Source organism: Ranitomeya variabilis, chromosome 5 (assembly GCF_051348905.1).
Source record: "Ranitomeya variabilis isolate aRanVar5 chromosome 5, aRanVar5.hap1, whole genome shotgun sequence".
Taxonomy (NCBI): Eukaryota; Metazoa; Chordata; class Amphibia; order Anura; family Dendrobatidae; genus Ranitomeya; species Ranitomeya variabilis.
Genome location: NC_135236.1, coordinates 86,574,510 through 86,593,074, shown reverse-complemented (window position 1 = coordinate 86,593,074; position 18,565 = coordinate 86,574,510). Strand labels below are relative to the sequence as shown.

Here is an 18,565-nt window from a genome sequence, read left to right as displayed (position 1 = left end):
GACACAGAGGTGGTGGATATGTGAAGTGCTGAGCTGTGGGAAGTGGAGGTGGATGGGGTTTGCTCTAGAGGTAGGACATTGGACAATGGGCAGACACAAGGTCTAAGCTGGAGGCTGGACGTGCAGAGGAGACCTGAGCAGCCTCCCAGGTGTGCAGGGCAAGGAACCAGCAGCCATCCATGGTGGGATACCTACAATCAGGGGATACACTCGCCTCTCCACCCCTTAATGATGCTCCCCTGCCCTGCAACCTCCACTCCCTTCTCAGTCACAGACATCCTGAAGCTGGATCGTTCTCAGCATCCTGGAGGACAAGTGGAGGCTCCTTCGTTGAGGTCTGAACGACCACCAGTCCTATCAGCACATGACAGAGGAGGGGACAATGAGGAAATGGGGCTCCCCTGTGACTCCCCAATGAGAGAGGATGTGCAGAGTAAGTGTGCAGTCTGAAGGATGCCAAAGCTGAGGCTGCCAGATGTGGAGGAGCTGAGGCTGGCCTTTACTACTTCTTATATGTTATTATAAACGAAACTAAATTCATAATTCTAGCCCATATCTATTATCTATCTATCTATCATCTATTATTTCCCTATTATCTATCTATCATCTATCTATAATCTATTATCTATCTATCTATCATCTATTATTTCTCTTATCTATCTATTATCTATCTATCAACTATTATTTCTCTTATCTATCTATTATCTATCTATCATCTATTATTTCTCTTATCTATCTATTTATCTATCTATCTATCTATCTATCTATCTATCCCATATGTATGAATGTATCTATCTATACTAATATATCTCTAAATATAGATACATATAAATAGATATATCAATAATAATCAATAGGTAAATAGATATGTCAATAATATATCCATAGATAGATATATATCTGTGTCTGCCTGTGTGCTGGGCACAGATAATTACCTCTCATTACTAAACTACTATTAGCTGCTCTTCTGGTGTAACACTGCATTAATGTATATACATCGAGTTTTCAGCATATATGTCTTTCTACATATATATTCAAAGATTGGAGGCAGCACACCATTCACAGTGAAAAAAAACCCCTTCTGTTTAATGGCACAACATTGCAATATATATATATATATATATATATATATATATATATATATATATATATATATATATATACATTATACAGTATGCATTAATGCAGTATTACAGCAGGACAGCTGCATCCAACACTAATAGTTATTTAATAATCAGCGGTAACTGTGTGTCTAGAGCATTTACATTTTATAATTAATAAAATAATGTATTTGTTTTGTTATACATAATCTGGGGGTTTTGTGTAGAACAAACTCATTCATTAATATTAGTGAAATCTATAGAAATCAACAATTTGCGGCTCATCCAGGGAAGTCAGCGACACAGTCACAGTCACAGATCTGATTAGAAAACTAGGAAAGACCTTGTCAGATATTATATAATAATGTAGATCGCAGTGTGTAATATACTTAATCATAAACTATGCCTGAATTACAATAATTGTATGCAATGTATATTATAATCTCAGGACAATAGACAATATAAAACAATACAATTCAACTTATTAAAATGGGAATTAATTAGACAGAAAGCGACATATTACTAGATAACAGACAATATAATATGATAAATACTATAACATATTGTCATACAACACAAATACATAATGTGATATAGCCAATAAAATGTAACGCAATATAACAAGTGTCATATATTTCAAATGTTAAAAAATATGTAATACAATATCATGTGACATGTTATTACTAAATACAAGCATGATTTAACAAACTATAAATAATGATAATAATGTATATAATATATGTATAGTGCAATATGCAACATTCCAGTATTTGATATAGGAAATATAAGAAAGTAATATAACTATGAAATAATATATTGTATAGCATTACGTATAATGTATGTATTGAAGCATACTGCCAGAAGACAATGTACAACTTATGACATAAAGACATAAAGGTAAAGCATAATAATATTATATAGTTGTAAGTGTTATAATGTAAAATATAATATCATAAACCAAAATGAAATATTTACCTAACATAAAAGTTTTGTAAAAAATGTATATTATTATGTAAGGCTAAATAATGCAATGCTGAATAATTTAATAGAATGCAGTGTGCCATAATAATAATAATATAAAAATAATAATAGTAATCTTAATAATAGATGACATGTAACAAGTGAAATATTATTATTTTTATAGGTAATTCACTTTCTGCTGTTTCTCCTCTGTATCTACACCCTGATATATTGTTCCCTGTCACCTCCTTCTATTTTATACAATGAGCTCGCCGGTCCTGGGCGTCCCTGGGTTCTAGCAGTGTGTGCTGTGACTTGTAGTTCCCCTGTGACTTTCTGTTATTTTATATAATGAGCTCGCCGGTCCTGGGCGTCCCTGGGTTCCAGCAGTGTGTGCTGTGACTTGTAGTTCCCCTGTGACTTGTAGTTCCCCTGTAGGAGGGCACTGACTCCTGTCCTCTCCTCTCTCCCTCCAGGCGCTGGGTGCAGGGTGCCCAGGAGAGAGGAGCGGCCCCTGCAGCCCCAGAGGAGGAAGCCCCGGGTGCTGTTCTCCCAGGTGCAGGTGTACGAGCTGGAGAGGAGCTTCAAGCGGCAGAAGTACGTGTCCGCCCCGGAGCGGGAGCAGCTGGCCGCGGCGCTGGGGCTCTCCTCCACCCAGGTGAAGATCTGGTTCCAGAACCGGAGGTACAAGTGTAAGAGGCAGCGGCAGGACCGGAGCCTGGAGCTGGCAGGGCGCCCCCCTCCCCCACGCAGGGTGGCAGTGCCAGTCCTGGTCAGGGACGGCAAACCCTGCCTGGGAGGGGCCCAGACTATCCCCTCCAGCTACAGTGCCAGCTCCTACCCTTACCCGGTGTGCTTTGTGGGGTACACTGGGAGCCCCTACTACTCCGGATCACTGCCAGCAGTGCAGGTGGTGAACCCAGGAGCCCCGGCCCAGCAGGGACAGCTACAGCCCACACTGCCCGGCATCAGGGCCTGGTGACTGCACTCACAGGAGGGGACTGACATGGGGCTGCCATCACCGGGGGACATTCTGCCAACCCCAAGAGCTGTGAGCCATGGAGGAGGATGTGTGGAGAAATACACAAGGGGGACAAAACTATGTCGGATGGTGCCCCCAATGCCAGCTACAGGTCTGATTAATAGGCAACGTGCAAATCATCACAGACCTGATATTGTGGAGGAAGGAGGGAAAGAAGAAAGGAGGGAAGGAATGAAGGAAGGAATGAAGGAAGGAATGAAGGAAGGAATGAAGTGCTGCTGCTGCAAACTGTGGTCCCAAGGAATAACATGGGAATAACTGAAAAAATATCTAACAACATATCATCTACCTCTGTGTATGATGGATCTGATCAAATATCTATCGGTTATCTAGTTATTTATCTGTCTTTTTAGGTAATCCACCTTTTATTTATTTAACTCCTGTTCTCTATTATTGGATGGTTTGGTTGTTACCAGGAGGCTTTCCATCCTCATCTGTCTGCTTCAGTTTGTCCATATCTATCTATTATCTATGTATCTATCTACTATCTATCTATCTCATATATATCTATTATCTATGTATCTATCTATCTATCTATTATCTATCATCTATCTATCATCTATCTATCTATCTATTATCTATTATCTATCTATTATATATCTATTATCTATTTATCTATTATCTATCTATCTCATATCTATCTATCTATATAATCTACTATATCAAACATTTACTTATCTTTAATCTATTGTTTATCTATCTGTTCATCTATTTATAAATCTACAATTCATCTATTTTCATGGTGGATGTGATGTGTTATATAATTTAGTAAAAATAGAATTTTAGAGGAATAAATATTTAACATCAGTATTATTCATAGTATTTTTTTTACTTCTCACTGAACTATTAATTAGAATTATTCAATAACAAAAATGAATACTTATGAAGATTTTTTACATAAAGAAGCTATAAAATTATCCGTTGTGACATATGATTGGAATAATGAGTATGAGTTAGCAAAATAACAAAGTGCTAACGTTATAATATCTAATCAGAGAAACTGCTTCATGCTCACTATTACAATATATATATAGTCATAGTTATATATATACATATATATATATATATATATATATATATATATATATATATATATATATATATATATAGTAAGCAAAAAAACGCAGAAATATAATGTATAGATATCAAGCTACTGCCGCACTGTTATCCGTGCCTTCCACCACCTCCGGGGGAGCAGGAAGGTGAGTGACCCATATAATATTGGGAACACTATTTACATTCATTTCATGATACCGCAATTATTAAGTGCACATTAATTATTTAGCAAACGGCAGAATGAAGACGAGATCTCAGCCCTGGATTTGATGTTTGCGTCCTGTCATTTGTAATAAATGGTGAATAGTCCAGTAATTACTACACGTAGTGATGGAGGGAGCAGAACTGCACAACCAGGATGACAGATGTAACAGGGACATGGTCACATCACATCATTCCTGGCGGCTGCTGCGGGGTGTTATCAGGTGGCCGAAGTGGTGGAAAATGTGTGATTACAAGGAAAAGAGGCAGAACAGGAATATAAGGGATCAGCCCAGGATAATGCGAGATAGGGAAATAAGAGAGAGAGATAATGATAGATAGATAGATAGATAGATAGATAGATAGATGATAGATAGATAGATAGATGATAGATAGATAATAGATAGATAGATGATAGATAGATGATAGATAGATAATAGATAGATAGATGATAATTAGATGATTGATAGATGATAGGTGGATAGATAGATAATAGATAGATAGATGATAGGTGGATAGATAGATAGATAGATAGATAATAGATAGATAGATGATAATTAGATGATTGATAGATGATAGATAGATGATAGGTGGATAGATAGATAATAGATAGATAGATAGATAGATGATAGATAGATGATAGGTGGATAGATAGATAGATAGATAGATAGATAGATAGATAGATAGATAGATAATAGATAGATGATCGATGATAGATAGATAGATAGATAGATAGATAATAGTTAGATAGATAGATAGATAGATAGATAGATAGATAGATAGATAGATAATAGATAGATAGATGATAGATAGATAGATAATAGATAGATAGATAGATAATAGATAGATAGATGATAGATAGATAGATAACACTGGTCAACAGCATTTTTGGTGCCAAAGATATTTCATCGAATTTAGGGTAACTTTGGGGTGCTGATTCTGAATATGTCATCAGTTTTGCCAGATTGGCTCAAGTTTTTGAGATTTTTCGTAAAATGTGTGAAAAAAAGACGTAATTTGCTACACGCGCATTAACTTTATTGAAATAACAGTCATCATGATGATATTTTGGCTCTCTCCACACCATTGGAACACCAAATTTGAATCTTTTTCTTTGTCCTTTGCTCCATTTTCGTAATAATTCGATACATGCTTTGCACACTATGTCTTGGTCCCCAAGCATAACCCCAAAATAGGCAAAATACACTTTTTTTTACGAAGTCTGTTATGTTTCTTCTATGTTTTGGCAGTGTGTATTCACCACAAATGTAACAGAATGAGTCTGGATCGTTAAGACAACTTCTTCTTGATGAGTTCATGCTTTTCACTGGAAAACAGACAACAACATAAAGTTAGTGCAAAAATCAAGCTAGGAACAAACTTTTAGAACACTAATTAACACAAAACTATATTGAGAACTGCTCAGTTCAAGTACTAATCCAAAGAAATTAATGAGATGATGCGTCGCATTTACCAACAAGTGCTATAAATAAGATACCAAAAATGTCAAAAACTTGAGCCAATCCGGCAAAACTGATGACATATTCAGAATCAGCACCCCAAAAATACCCTAAATTCATTAAAATATTTTGGACACCAGAAAAAATTTTTTTTTGTTGTTGACCTGTGTAATAGATAGATGATCGATGATAGATGATCGATAGATAGATACAATAGATAGATAGATGATAGATGATCGATGATGGATAGATAGATAATAGATAGATGATAGATAAATAGATAGATAATAGATAGATAGATAATAGATAGATAGATAGATAGATAGATAGATGATAGATAGATAGATGATAGATAGATGATCGATGATAGATAGATGCTCAATGATAGATAGATAGATAATAGATAGATAGATAGATAGATAGATGATAGATAATAGATAGATGATCGATGATAGATAGATGATCGATGATAGATAGATAGATAATAGATAGATAGATAGATGATAGATAGATGATCGATGATAGATAGATAATAGATAGATGATAGATAGATGATAGATAGATGATAGATAGATAATAGATAGATGATAGATAGATGATCGATGATAGATGATCGATAGATAGATACAATAGATAGATAGATAGATAGATAGATAGATATGGGATAGATAGATAGATGATCGATGATAGATAGATAATAGATAGATGATAAATAGATAGATAATAGATAGATGATCGATGATAGATAGATAGATGATAGATAGATAGATAATAGATAGATCGATAATAGATAATAGATAGATGATAGATAATAGATAGATAATAGATAGATGATAGATAATAGATAGATAATAGATAGATAGATAGATAGATAGATAGATAATAGATCGATAATAGATAATAGATAGATGATAGATAATAGATAGATGATAGATAATAGATAGATAGATAATAGATAGATAGATAGATAGATAGATAGATAGATAATAGCTAATATAATAGAGAAATATGTTATACATAGTGTTTATTACACATATGTAGATATGAGATGGACAAGTAGTAGAAAATCATTGATAGATATAACAAATATATTATATATAATATTATATATAACTAAATAGATGTATAGATATTGTAGACATATGTTGCAAATATATATATATATAGATTACATGGACAGATATAGTTAAAGGAACAAGCTTCAGCAAATGAGAGGCTGATTTTCCTAATAGGCTAGAAAGGTGTATAATATATTAGGCTAGGGTCACATTGCGTTATGTGACCGCGTTTAACGGACTACGTTACACCGCGGCATAACGCGGTGTAACGTAGTCCGTTAACGCCGCCATTGCCTGTAATGGTGAACGCATCGCTAGCGCACGCCCACATTGGGCGTGCGCTAGCGATGTGCCGTCATTTGAGTGACGGCCCGCGAACGCTGCTTGCAGCGTTCGCGGTCCGTTCCTCGCTAGCGCAGATTGGGGATCTGCGCTAGCGGGACTGGCTAACGCGATCCCTTTTGGGACATTGCGTTAGCGCAGTCCATAGCGCTATGCGCTAAACGGACTGCCCTAACGCAATGTGACCCTAGCCTAACAGATCTTTAGATAATCTGCAAAGAGTTTGTATGTTCTCTCCGTGTTTGCGTGGGTTTCCTCCGGGTTCTCCGGTTTCCTCCCACATTCCAAAGACATACTGATAGGGAATTTAGATTGTGAGCCCCAACGGGGACAGCGACAATAATGTGTGCAAACTGTAAAGCGCTGCGGAATATGTTAGCGCTATATAAAAATAAAGATTATTATTATTATATTAAGTGACTGATTCATTAAAGGGGTGTTCCCATCTTCAAGATCCTATCCCAATATGTGTAGTAGATGTAATAATAATAATATTAGAAAATATACCTCCAATTAGAAATTTAGAAATATAGTATAGTTCTTCTGATAAGTTATGTCATTTACCCCATGTGCAGGGCATTGCAGTAGCTTAGGTATCTATGGTTATGGTTACTCATATAGTGACAATCAGCTAGTTAGCTGTTAGTGGTTGTAACTATGGATATCTAAGCTACTGCAATGCCTTGCACATCGGGTAAGTGACATAGCGAATCAGAAGAACTATACTACATCTCTGATTGGAGGTATTTGGAGATGGGAATACCCCTTTAAGTCTGGCGGTCTTAATGAAGTCAGTGTATGTTATCAGTGGCATCCGCATCTGTGCACCTCGGAAGAAAGTCCCTAACTGGGGTAACATTCCAGGCGTCAGTTTCAACATAAGTTTTGATGAATTGGCCGGGTGCTGCCACGCTCCGTCATGCACACGTGTCGTGAAAATGCCAAAAGTCAGACATTTTTTTTCACAACTCTGTGTAAAAATGTTGGGAGTTTTCAAAGTGATGTATGCCAGTTTTCTGGGAAAACCACTTTGGAGAATCTCCCCCCTAAGAGTTTTGGTTTATAGGTACAAATTAGATTATTGTAAATGAAAATGATACAGACGGATAAATAAATAATAATAATAATCATTCTCAGGATTCTCCGGCACAGAGAGCGGGCAGTCATGTGAGTGCAATTTGCATACTTCTGATCACACTCCGACTAGACTTGTCTGGCCGTGCTCAATTCACTTGTTTTGAGCGTGTCCGTGCACATCTAGTTGGCTCGTATGCAATTTGTATACTTGCGGTCACGCACCGGCCCTAGAGAATCCTGACAGCGCGCACACTGCGCCCTGGGAGGGTTCATCACAAGTCTGCAATCACATAGCGTGGCTACAGATCTGAGACCCAAGCCTAGACAACCCTTTTATTGGGGTCCCGAAAGGTCCATCTGTCCTACAGGAGACGATCAGTGCTATAAATTACATATTATAGTCTTGTATGCTACTAGGGATTGGACGCTAAGGAGCTGCTGGTTCTGTGTATATACAGGGGAGGACTCATGAGATGATATCTCTATGGTAGAAGGTTGTGTGTCTTCTCCACATAGGTGAGAGGGGTATCTTTGGGTATTATCCTTTTCCCTCCACACTTATCCCCCCTCAGCTCCTTATCTCAGGAATCCCTGTGGGATAGGAAGTAATTGGCCTTTAACACAACAAAGGGATCAGCAGAAGACAGAGTGGTCACTTTCCTACCTGCCCACTCAGTGGCCGCACCAGGGACAGGTAGAAAGGTAAACAAAGCTCCAGACATGCTGGCTCCTCCATACCATCCATTCTTCCCCGATCATCTTCATCATCTCATTCTCTAATGCTCAGGAATCAGATAGACAACTGGATTTTAGAGAATTCCTCTTATGCCCCTTGTGATTCGTGACCAATGATGGATATAGCCCACAATTGCTTTCAGATCATTTACTAACCATGGATTTATCACCAAGCTTGATTATCATGGGTGTAAACTAGTGATCAGCGAGTGTGCTCGCCACTGCTCGATACTCGAGGTGCTCGGGTATGCTCGTTAGTCGATCATGTACCGCAGGTGCTCGAGCGCCATAACAAGTCCCCGCATGTTTCGCGACTGTTAGACGTCCATTCAACATGCGGGGATTGCCTGCCATACACGGTAATGCCATAGCCATGTTGGATACGGACATCACTGTGATTGGCCGGCTGCATCATGGCATCAGGTTCTATATAAGATCCAGTGACATGATGATCAGCACACTCAGGGAGAGTTGACATAGGAGGGAGAGCTTAGATTAGAGCAGGCATACAGGTCCTGTTTAATATTGCTATTGCGCAGTACGTGTATACCGCTGCTGCACCAGTGAGACAAAAGTCATTTTCAGGGCTACATATTGTCCTTTCTCTAGTAAAACCGCTGTTACCTGCAGACAGTGTAGGGATAGCTGATGGAGGAGGGATGATGAAGGATCCTTCCCTCCTTCTTTTCTTCTTTCACTCACTCCTTCCTTCTCTCCCTCCTTCCTTCCTTTCTTTCTTCCACCCCTCCCTAATTCCTTTCTTCCTTCCCTTCTTCCTTTCCTCTTTCCCTCCCTCCTTCACTCCCTCCCTCCTTGTATCACTCCTTCCTTCCCTCTCTCCTTCTTTCCTTCTCTCCCTCCTTCCTCCCTCCCTCCCTCCTTCCTTCCTTCTATTCTTTCTTACTTCCTCCCCTCCCTTCTTTCTTTCTTTCTTTCTTCCTTCCTTCCTCCCCTCCCTCCTTCCTTCCTTCCTTCACTCCTTCCCTTTCTTCCTTCTGTCCTTCCTTCCCTCCCTCCTTCCTTCTCTCTCTCCTTCCTTCCTTCCTTCCCTCCCTCCCTTCCTTCCTCCCCTCCTTCCTTCACTCCCTCCCTCCTTTCTTCCTTCCTTCCCTCCTTCCTTCCTTCCTTCCCTCTCCTTCCTTCCTTCCTTCCCTCCTTCCTTCCTTCCCTCCTTCCTTCTGTTTACTTCCATCCTTCCTTCCTTCCCTCCTTCCTTCCTTCACTCCCTCCCTCCCTCCCTTCTTTCTTCCTTCTGTCCTTCCCTCCTTCCTTCCTTCCCTCCTTCCTTCCTTCCCTCCCTCCTTCTTTCTGTTTACTTCCATCCTTCCTCTTCCTTCCTTCCTTCCCTCCTTCCTTCCTAAACTCCCTCCCTCCTTTCTTCCTTCTGTCCTTCCTTCCCTCCCTCCTTCCTTCCCTCCCTCCTTCCTTCCTTCCTTCCTTCCTTCCTTCCTTCCTTCCTTCCTTCCTTCCTCCCTTCCTTCCTTCCTTCCATTTACTTCCATCCTTCCTCTTCCTTCCTTCCTTCCATCCTTCCTTCCTTCCTTCCCTCCCTCCTTCCTTCTGTTTACTTCCATCCTTCCTCTTCCTTCCTTCCTTCCTTCCCTCCCTCCTTCCTTCCTTCCTTCCTTCCTTCCTTCCTCCCTTCCTTCCTTCCTTCCATTTACTTCCATCCTTCCTCTTCCTTCCTTCCTTCCATCCTTCCTTCCTTCCTTCCTTCCCTCCCTCCTTCCTTCTGTTTACTTCCATCCTTCCTCTTCCTTCCATCCTTCCTCTTCCTTCCTTCCTTCCTTCCATCCTTCCTCTTCCTTCCTTCCTTCCTTCCTTCCTTCCATCCTTCCTCTTCCTTCCTTCCTTCCTTCCTTCATAAGCTATGTCTTGGAATGGCATCACAAATAGATCTCCTGTTATCATTTTCCTAACTTTCCCACGCACTATAGTTGAGCAATGAATGACTTGTTGGATGCCAATTTTTGAGGAATACATCCCATACAACTGTTCTTGTAGGGTCCATGGTCAGTCCTAATCCCATTGCAGCTTACAAGTGATGGCTAGGCCAAGTGTTTTTTCAAGAAAATCATTTATCTTTGTTGAGTTTTCATAATTCCCTCTGGTTGACTGGCTGTGTCTGCTAAACACAGGTAATTACTGGCAGCCCCCGGGGCCGGGCTTGGATCTGTGTCATGCTTCACATTGTTTGCAGGTTGTAATGGATAGCCTTTCATAGGAACAAAGGGTAAATAGCAAAAATACTGCATGGTCTGCAAGACACATGCAACACACAGCCCCAGAACAACCAGGGGATGACAGAGCCGAGGCTCCTCTGTATGGTAAGATTGTGTTTTTCTAGCCATCATAAACCATATGCCCAACATCAACTAAAGTCAAGGACTCATCAGTTCCATTGGAATTCAGAATTACAGACAATCAATATGCAGCAAAAGTCCTAATTGGACCCCCTCTCAACCCACCATCTCTCGCCTAAAAGAAAAAAATATTTGGTAGATAGGTAAGGTCATGGGCATAGGCACACATCCCAACCTTTAACCCCTTCATGACACTCGCCATACATGTACGACGAATGTCATGTAGGCTGTCGCATCTCTCTGTGTAGCTCAAGCGATAGAGCGATCGCATTCTCAAGCCTCCTAAGGGGACTGACAGTAACAGTAAAAAAAAATGAAAAAAAGCCCCTAAAAGTTCAAAACATCCCTATTTCCCCTAATTGAGAATAAAAATCCGTCTATATTATTTCAAAACACTCTTTCGGTGATTTCTTTGTATCTCCGTTCATACTGCACCCACACACACAAATGATACACCATTTGAAAGATAAACTTGCCCCCTTCAGCAAGAAAATAGCCAAACAAACCACACATCCATGATGTGAGCACAAAATGCACTTTAAACATTAATTTTCATAAACCTGCAGTAAGGAAAAATGACCTGCAGGTGGCACCACACTACCCCAAAGCACACTACCACAAAGCTGAAGCAAATCCTAATATTTGCCTTGGGGGCTTTCCAGCTTGCCAAACTCCTTGCCCAGCCGATTTCAGGCAGGTACATATAAAATATTTGCTACATATGTGGAAGTAGAATAAAAGTAAAACTTTTCCTGTTTAAGACTTCAGCTTTAAAACTGAAGATATAAATGAATGCAGCCTAAAAGGGACCGGACAGGTTCTGAACCATCAGATTTTCCGTATTATTGGACAGTCATTGGAAAGTCTATCTTCCTTCTAAGGTTGCAGCTTATTGGTGACCTGGAGTCACCTCTGGTTCCAAGTAAAAAACTGCAGCGTTGACATAACTCAGACTGTACATTGTTTCCCGATGGGAGTGATTGGTGGAAACAACCTTGCAAAAATTGAAAAAAATAATCCAACCGTAGAGATAAAAAGGTAAAATAATCTGCAGATATTACTTTTTTTTTTTAAAGGGATACCGTATTTTTTGGACTATAAGATGCACCGGACTATAAGGCGCACCCAGGTTTTAGAGGTGGAAAATAGGGAAAAAAATATTTGAAGCAAAAAAAATGTGGTAAAATATTTAATAACATAAATAACATACTATTATATGTGGTGTTATTATATATAATAGTATGTTATTATGTTGGAAGCTGCGGGACCAGTGTGGTGTCTGTGAAGTACGATATGAAGACGCTGGAGGGTGAGTATAAGGGCTCATTTCCACATGCGAGGCACACGTCCGTATCTCGCATGTGGAAACCAAGCTCTGGCGCCGGCACTTTGGAGCGGAGCTGTGCAGCTCCATGTGTTCCTATGCGGCCGCACGCTCCGCTCTGGAGTGCCGGCTCCACAGCTTGGTTTCCACATGCGAGATACGGACGTGTGCCTCGCATGTGGAAATGAGCCCTAAGAATGGGTGCACAGGGCTTATAGTGAAAGCACCACTCCAGCACTGCAAAATAACACTGGAGTGCTGCTTTAAAATCCCATGGGAGAACTGTAACTCCCAGCATGTCCTGCAGATCCTATGACATGCTGGGAGTTATAGTTCACCAAAGGAGTGGCAGAGTGCTTTATTGTGTTTTGTAAAGACTGACCTCTTAATTGTGGCAGCCAGCCACACTGTTGTGAGGTAAAAGCTGGAGCATCCCATGGCTGCACACACAGAGCCCTCCCTGTTGTTGCCTTTCCACAGCGCAGGACATAAGAGGAAGCTGCAGATTCTAGGTGGGAGTCTGAAGGACCTGTGATGATGTCAGAAGAGGGAGGGCTCTGAGCTGCCATGTGATGCTCCAGCCCGCCCACTTCTGACATCACACAGGTCCTCCCTGTGCACCAGACAGCTCAGCGTCCAGCACAGGCAGGTAGACAGCGATCTCCTGGCCCCTGCTGCTGCCTCCTCCTCCCCCGGACACACAGATTCTCCCCGGAATCAGTGCTGGGGAAACTGTGTGTCCCTGCTTAAGTGCAGTATTCATTTGCTGCTCCGGGCTCACTGCTCAGCTGATCGGTGGGCGGGGAGCCGCTAATGAATATTCACTGCACTTAATCAGCGGGGCCATGTGTTTTCCCCAGCAGCTGATTCCGGGCAGCGGGGACATCCTGAAGTGGGATAACAGTGCAATCCCACTCGCTGCTGCCCCCCTCCCCACATGCTATATCCGTACTATAAGACGCACCCACACTTTCCTCCCAAATTTGGAGGAAAAAAAGTGCGTCTTATAGTCCGAAAAATACGGTATTTCCAATTATTATACAATGGTGTAAATACATAGGGCTGTGCTGCACTTCCCTACTCTGCATATAGATGGCAGTGCTGCTGTGGAAGGGAAAAAATGCTGCTGCTCCTGTTCTTCTGCAAAATCCTAATAATCAGACCCCTCCTGATCACTAAGTAAAATACCATTATGTTTAATGTTGGGGGATCTCCTTTAGGCTGGAATCACACACAACGTATAAAAAAATCGGTGCGTTTTACAAGGACGAGAATCGCAGAAATGCTCCCTGAACAGTGATCCGTATGTCATCCGTGTGCAGTGCGAGGATGCGATTTTCCCGCATGTAAGCATCCATGTGACATCCGTATGGCGAGATTTTCTCTCCGGCAAGTAAAATGGACATAAAATGGATCCATGGGCTGAAATACTCCTGAAAACACACACATATATATATATATATATATATATATATATATATATATATATATATATATATATATATGTCTGTGACACACATACCTCTCTGTGTTCATCATCTCATTAAATACATTTACATGTGACCAGCTTAATTTTCCTGAAATTGCCTGCGCCACTGACAACCAATGTGCGAAAATTTCACACTGGCCAACTAGTATTAAAAAATTATAAAAATACACATACCGCATTTTTCAGACTATAAGACGCACCTAGGTTTTAGAGGAGGAAATTAGGGAAAAAAAATTGAAGCAAACCCTGGTATGCATGGTCCCTCATCTATATCCTGGTATGCATGGCCATCTCATCTCTATCCTGGTATACATGGCACCCTCATCCCTATCCTGGTATGCATGGCCCCATCCTTATTCTGGTATGCATGGTTCTGTTCTTATTCTGATATGATTGATTGGCCCCTTCCCGTTCTTGGTATGATTGATTGGCCCCCATCCTGTTCCTGGTATGATTGATTGGCCACATCCAGTTCCTGGTATAATTGATTGGCCCCCATCCTGTTCCTGGTATGATTTATTGGCCCCCATCCTGTTCCTGGTATGATTGATTGGCCCCCATCATGTTCCTGGTATGATTGATTGGCCCCATCCAGTTCCTGGTATGATTGATTGGCCCCCATCCTGTTCCTGGTATGATTGATTGGCCACATCCAGTTCCTGGTATAATTGATTGGCCCCCATCCTGTTCCTGGTATGATTTATTGGCCCCCATCCTGTTCCTGGTATGATTGATTGGCCCCCATCATGTTCCTGGTATGATTGATTGGTCCCCATACTGTTCCTGGTATAATTGATTGGTCCCCATACTGTTCCTGGCATGATTGATTGGCCACATCCCGTTCCTGGTATGATTGATTGGCCCCCATCCTGTTCCTGGTATGATTGATTGGCCCCATCCTGTTCCTGGTATGATTGGCCCCATCCCGTTCCTGGTATGATTGATTGGCCCCCATCCTGTTCCTGGCATGATTGATTGACCACATCCTGTTCCTGGTATGATTGGCCCATCAGAAAAGATTAAAAAAGCAAACCATTACACTTACCTTCCTCCGCTTCCTTGCAGTTGCAGTGTCCTGCTCCGGTGCCAGAAGCTGATTAATGCTTGTAAGCAGAGCATGGCAGGGACATCAGTCGCCGGATTCCTGCTGCTGCTGGCAGTCACGTGTGCCAATACTTAAGAGAAATGGGATGGGCCAATCAATCACACCAGGATGCCAGGATGAAATTAATATTCATTGCTCTCCATGCCCATGGGCGTGGAATACAGTGTATATCCATTTCTCTTTAGCAGTGAGCACAGGAGTTAGCCGGAACTGCCGGCTCCTGCCTCTTTGACTCGCTGCTCCTCCGATACCGCTCCCCCACCTCCCCACCACAGCCAGAGCCAATACATCCAGACTATAAGATGCACACCCCCCCATTGTCCTCCACATTTTGGGAGTAAAAAAGTGAATATGGTATGTGGTATATCCGCATTCAGAAAAGTCAGATCTCTCAATATATAAAAACAATTAACCTGATCGATAAACACGGTAAGCTGAAAAATGTAAAGAGCGCAAAATTACATTTTTTTGTCACCACAATTCCACAAAAAAAGCTGTAACAAGCAATCAAAAAGTCACATCTATTCCAAAATGGTACTGATAAAAATGTCGTCTCAACTTGCAAAAAATAACCCATCGCACAGTTCAATCGGCTGAGAAATAAAAATGTAGCGGGTCTCATGGCAATACAACGGCAAAAATTTTTTTGGGGGGAAGCTTTAGATTTTTATTTACCACTAACAGGGCCGTATTTAGAGTTTCTGCTGCCCTAGGCACTTTTAGTGCTGCCTCCCCCATTGGTGAGTATGACACTATCTGCATAGACTTTTGGCAAGAATCGCTGTTGTGAAAGTCGTCTTTTGCAGCAGATTGGGCAGTTTTTCTGCATCTGCTGTGTAATGGGTCACTTACGGCAAGACTGTGTTTGGTTTCGTTCATTCCCTATGGGATTTGCAGCACTTGCTGTGATCTGGGAACTGCTGTACCATACCTCCCAACTTTTGAAAAAGGGAAAAAGGGCTAAAGGTTGCGCCGCGGCAAATTTTACGCCACGCCTCTGACCACACCCATTTCACAACTAATCACACCCATATCCAAGTCCCAACCACAGCCATTTAGCACTTCTGATCACACTGTTTCATATACAATAATTAAAACCCCCAAAAAATATGGCTACGCAGTGCTCCATACTGTATAATGGCTACGCAGGGCTCCACATACTGTATAATGGCCCTACATGATGTTCCATACTGTATAATGGCCACACATGATGCTCCATACTGTATAATGGCCACACATGATGCTCCATACTGTATAATGGCCACACATGATGCTCCATACTGTATAATGGCCATTGGCCACACATGATACTCCATACTCACCAGTGACGTCTCTAGGTGAAGTCCTTCATCTTTCATCCAGCACAGACCGCCATCATTTCTTCCAGCCAGGACTCATTTCTGCAGGAAATAACACAGTTATCTCAAGCTCTGCTTGCAGAACACATTACTTAATTTTTCACAACTTCTACATTACACCACATGAAGAAAAAAAGGCGACATAGTGTCACTCTACACAGTAACAGGACGCCCCCCCATTTAAAACAGTATACTCAAAAAATAAAATAAATACATCACTGCAGTAATAATATCCCTTAATTAGCCCCTATGGTAATAATATTCCCCATCCTGGCCCCGTTTATCTCATTCCTGGCTCCAGCCATATGTTCTCGCATCCTGCCCTCATGAGTATCCATTCTACCCCATATGATCTCCCCATCCTGCCCCATCTGTCTCTATCATATCCATCCTGCCCCATGTCTTTCATTCTGCCCCATGTCTCCAATCATGCCCCGTATCTACATTCTGTCCATGCCTCCAGTCCTGCCCCCAGTGTGTCCAGCAACCTGCCCCAGTATGTCAAGCATATTACCCCCAGTGTGTCCAGCAATCTGCCCCAGTGTGTCCAGCAATCTGCCCCAGTGTGTCCAGCAATCTGCCCCAGTGTGTCCAGCATATTGCCCCAGTGTGTCCAGTATTTCCCCCGGACAGTGTGTCCAGCAATCTGCCCCAGTGTGTCCGGCAATCTGCCCCAGTGTGGCCAGCATATTACCCCCAGTGTGTCCAGCAATCTGCCCCAGTATGTCCAGCATTGCCCCCAGACAGTGTGTCCAGCATTCTGCCCCAGTATGTCAAGCATATTGCCCCAGTGTGTCCAGCAATCTGCCACAGTGTGTCCAGCACTGCCCCCAGTGTGTCCAGCAATCTGCCCCCAGTGTGTCCAGCAATCTGCCCCAGTGTCTCCAGCATATTGCCCCCAGTGTGTCCAGCAATCTGCCCCAGTGTGTCCAGCATATTACCCCCAGTGTGTCCAGCAATCTGCCCCAGTGTGTCCAGCAATCTGCCCCAGTGTCCAGCAATCTGCCCCAGTGTGCAGCATTGCCCCCAGTGTGTCCAGCAATCTGCCCCAGTGTGTCCAGCATTCTGCCCCAGTGTGTCCAGCATATTGCCCCAGTGTGTCCAGCATATTGCCCCAGTGTGTCCAGCATATTGCCCCCAGTGTGTCCAGCAGTCTGCCCCAGTGTGCAGCATTGCCCCCAGTGTGTCCAGCAATCTGCCCCAGTGTGCAGCATTGCCCCAGTGTGTCCAGCATATTGCCCCAGTGTGCAGCATTGCCCCCAGTGTGTCCAGCAATCTGTCCCAGTGTGTCCAGCATATTGCCCCAGTGTGTCCAGCATATTGCCCCCAGTGTGTCCAGCATATTGCCCCCAGTGTGACCAGCATATTGCCCCCAGTATGTCCAGCATTCTGCCCCAGTGTGTCCAGCATATTTCCCCCAGTGTGTCCAGCATTCTGCCCCAGTGTGTCCAGCATATTGCCCCCAGTGTGTCCAGCAATCTGCCCCTGTGTGTCCAGCATTGCCCCAGTGTGTCCAGCAATCTGCCCCAGTGTGCAGCATTGCCCCAGTGTGTCCAGCAATCTGCCCCAGTGTGCAGCATTGCCCCCAGTGTGTCCAGCAATCTGCCCCAGTGTGTCCAGCATATTGCCCCAGTGTGTCCAGCATATTGCCCCCAGTGTGTCCAGCATATTGCCCCCAGTGTGTCCAGCATATTGCCCCCAGTGTGTCCAGCATTCTGCCCCAGTGTGTCCAGCATATTGCCCCCAGTGTGTCCAGCATTCTGCCCCAGTGTGTCCAGCATATTGCCCCCAGTGTGTCCAGCATATTGCCCCCAGTGTGTCCAGCATATTGCCCCCAGTGTGTCCAGCATTCTGCCCCAGTGTGTCCAGCATATTGCCCCCAGTGTGTCCAGCAT

At 42.4% G+C, this 18,565-nt stretch overlaps 1 protein-coding gene across 1 annotated transcript; it reads left to right on the top strand.

The window, feature by feature from the left end:
* The first annotated feature begins 231 nt into the window (after window positions 1-231).
* On the top strand, window positions 232-3,042 carry NKX2-6 (NK2 homeobox 6). Its single transcript, XM_077260848.1, has 2 exons — window positions 232-433; window positions 2,537-3,042. The coding sequence occupies exons 1-2, from the start codon at window positions 232-234 to the stop codon at window positions 3,040-3,042; spliced, it is 708 nt and encodes a 235-aa protein (XP_077116963.1).
* The last annotated feature ends 15,523 nt before the right edge of the window (window positions 3,043-18,565 follow it).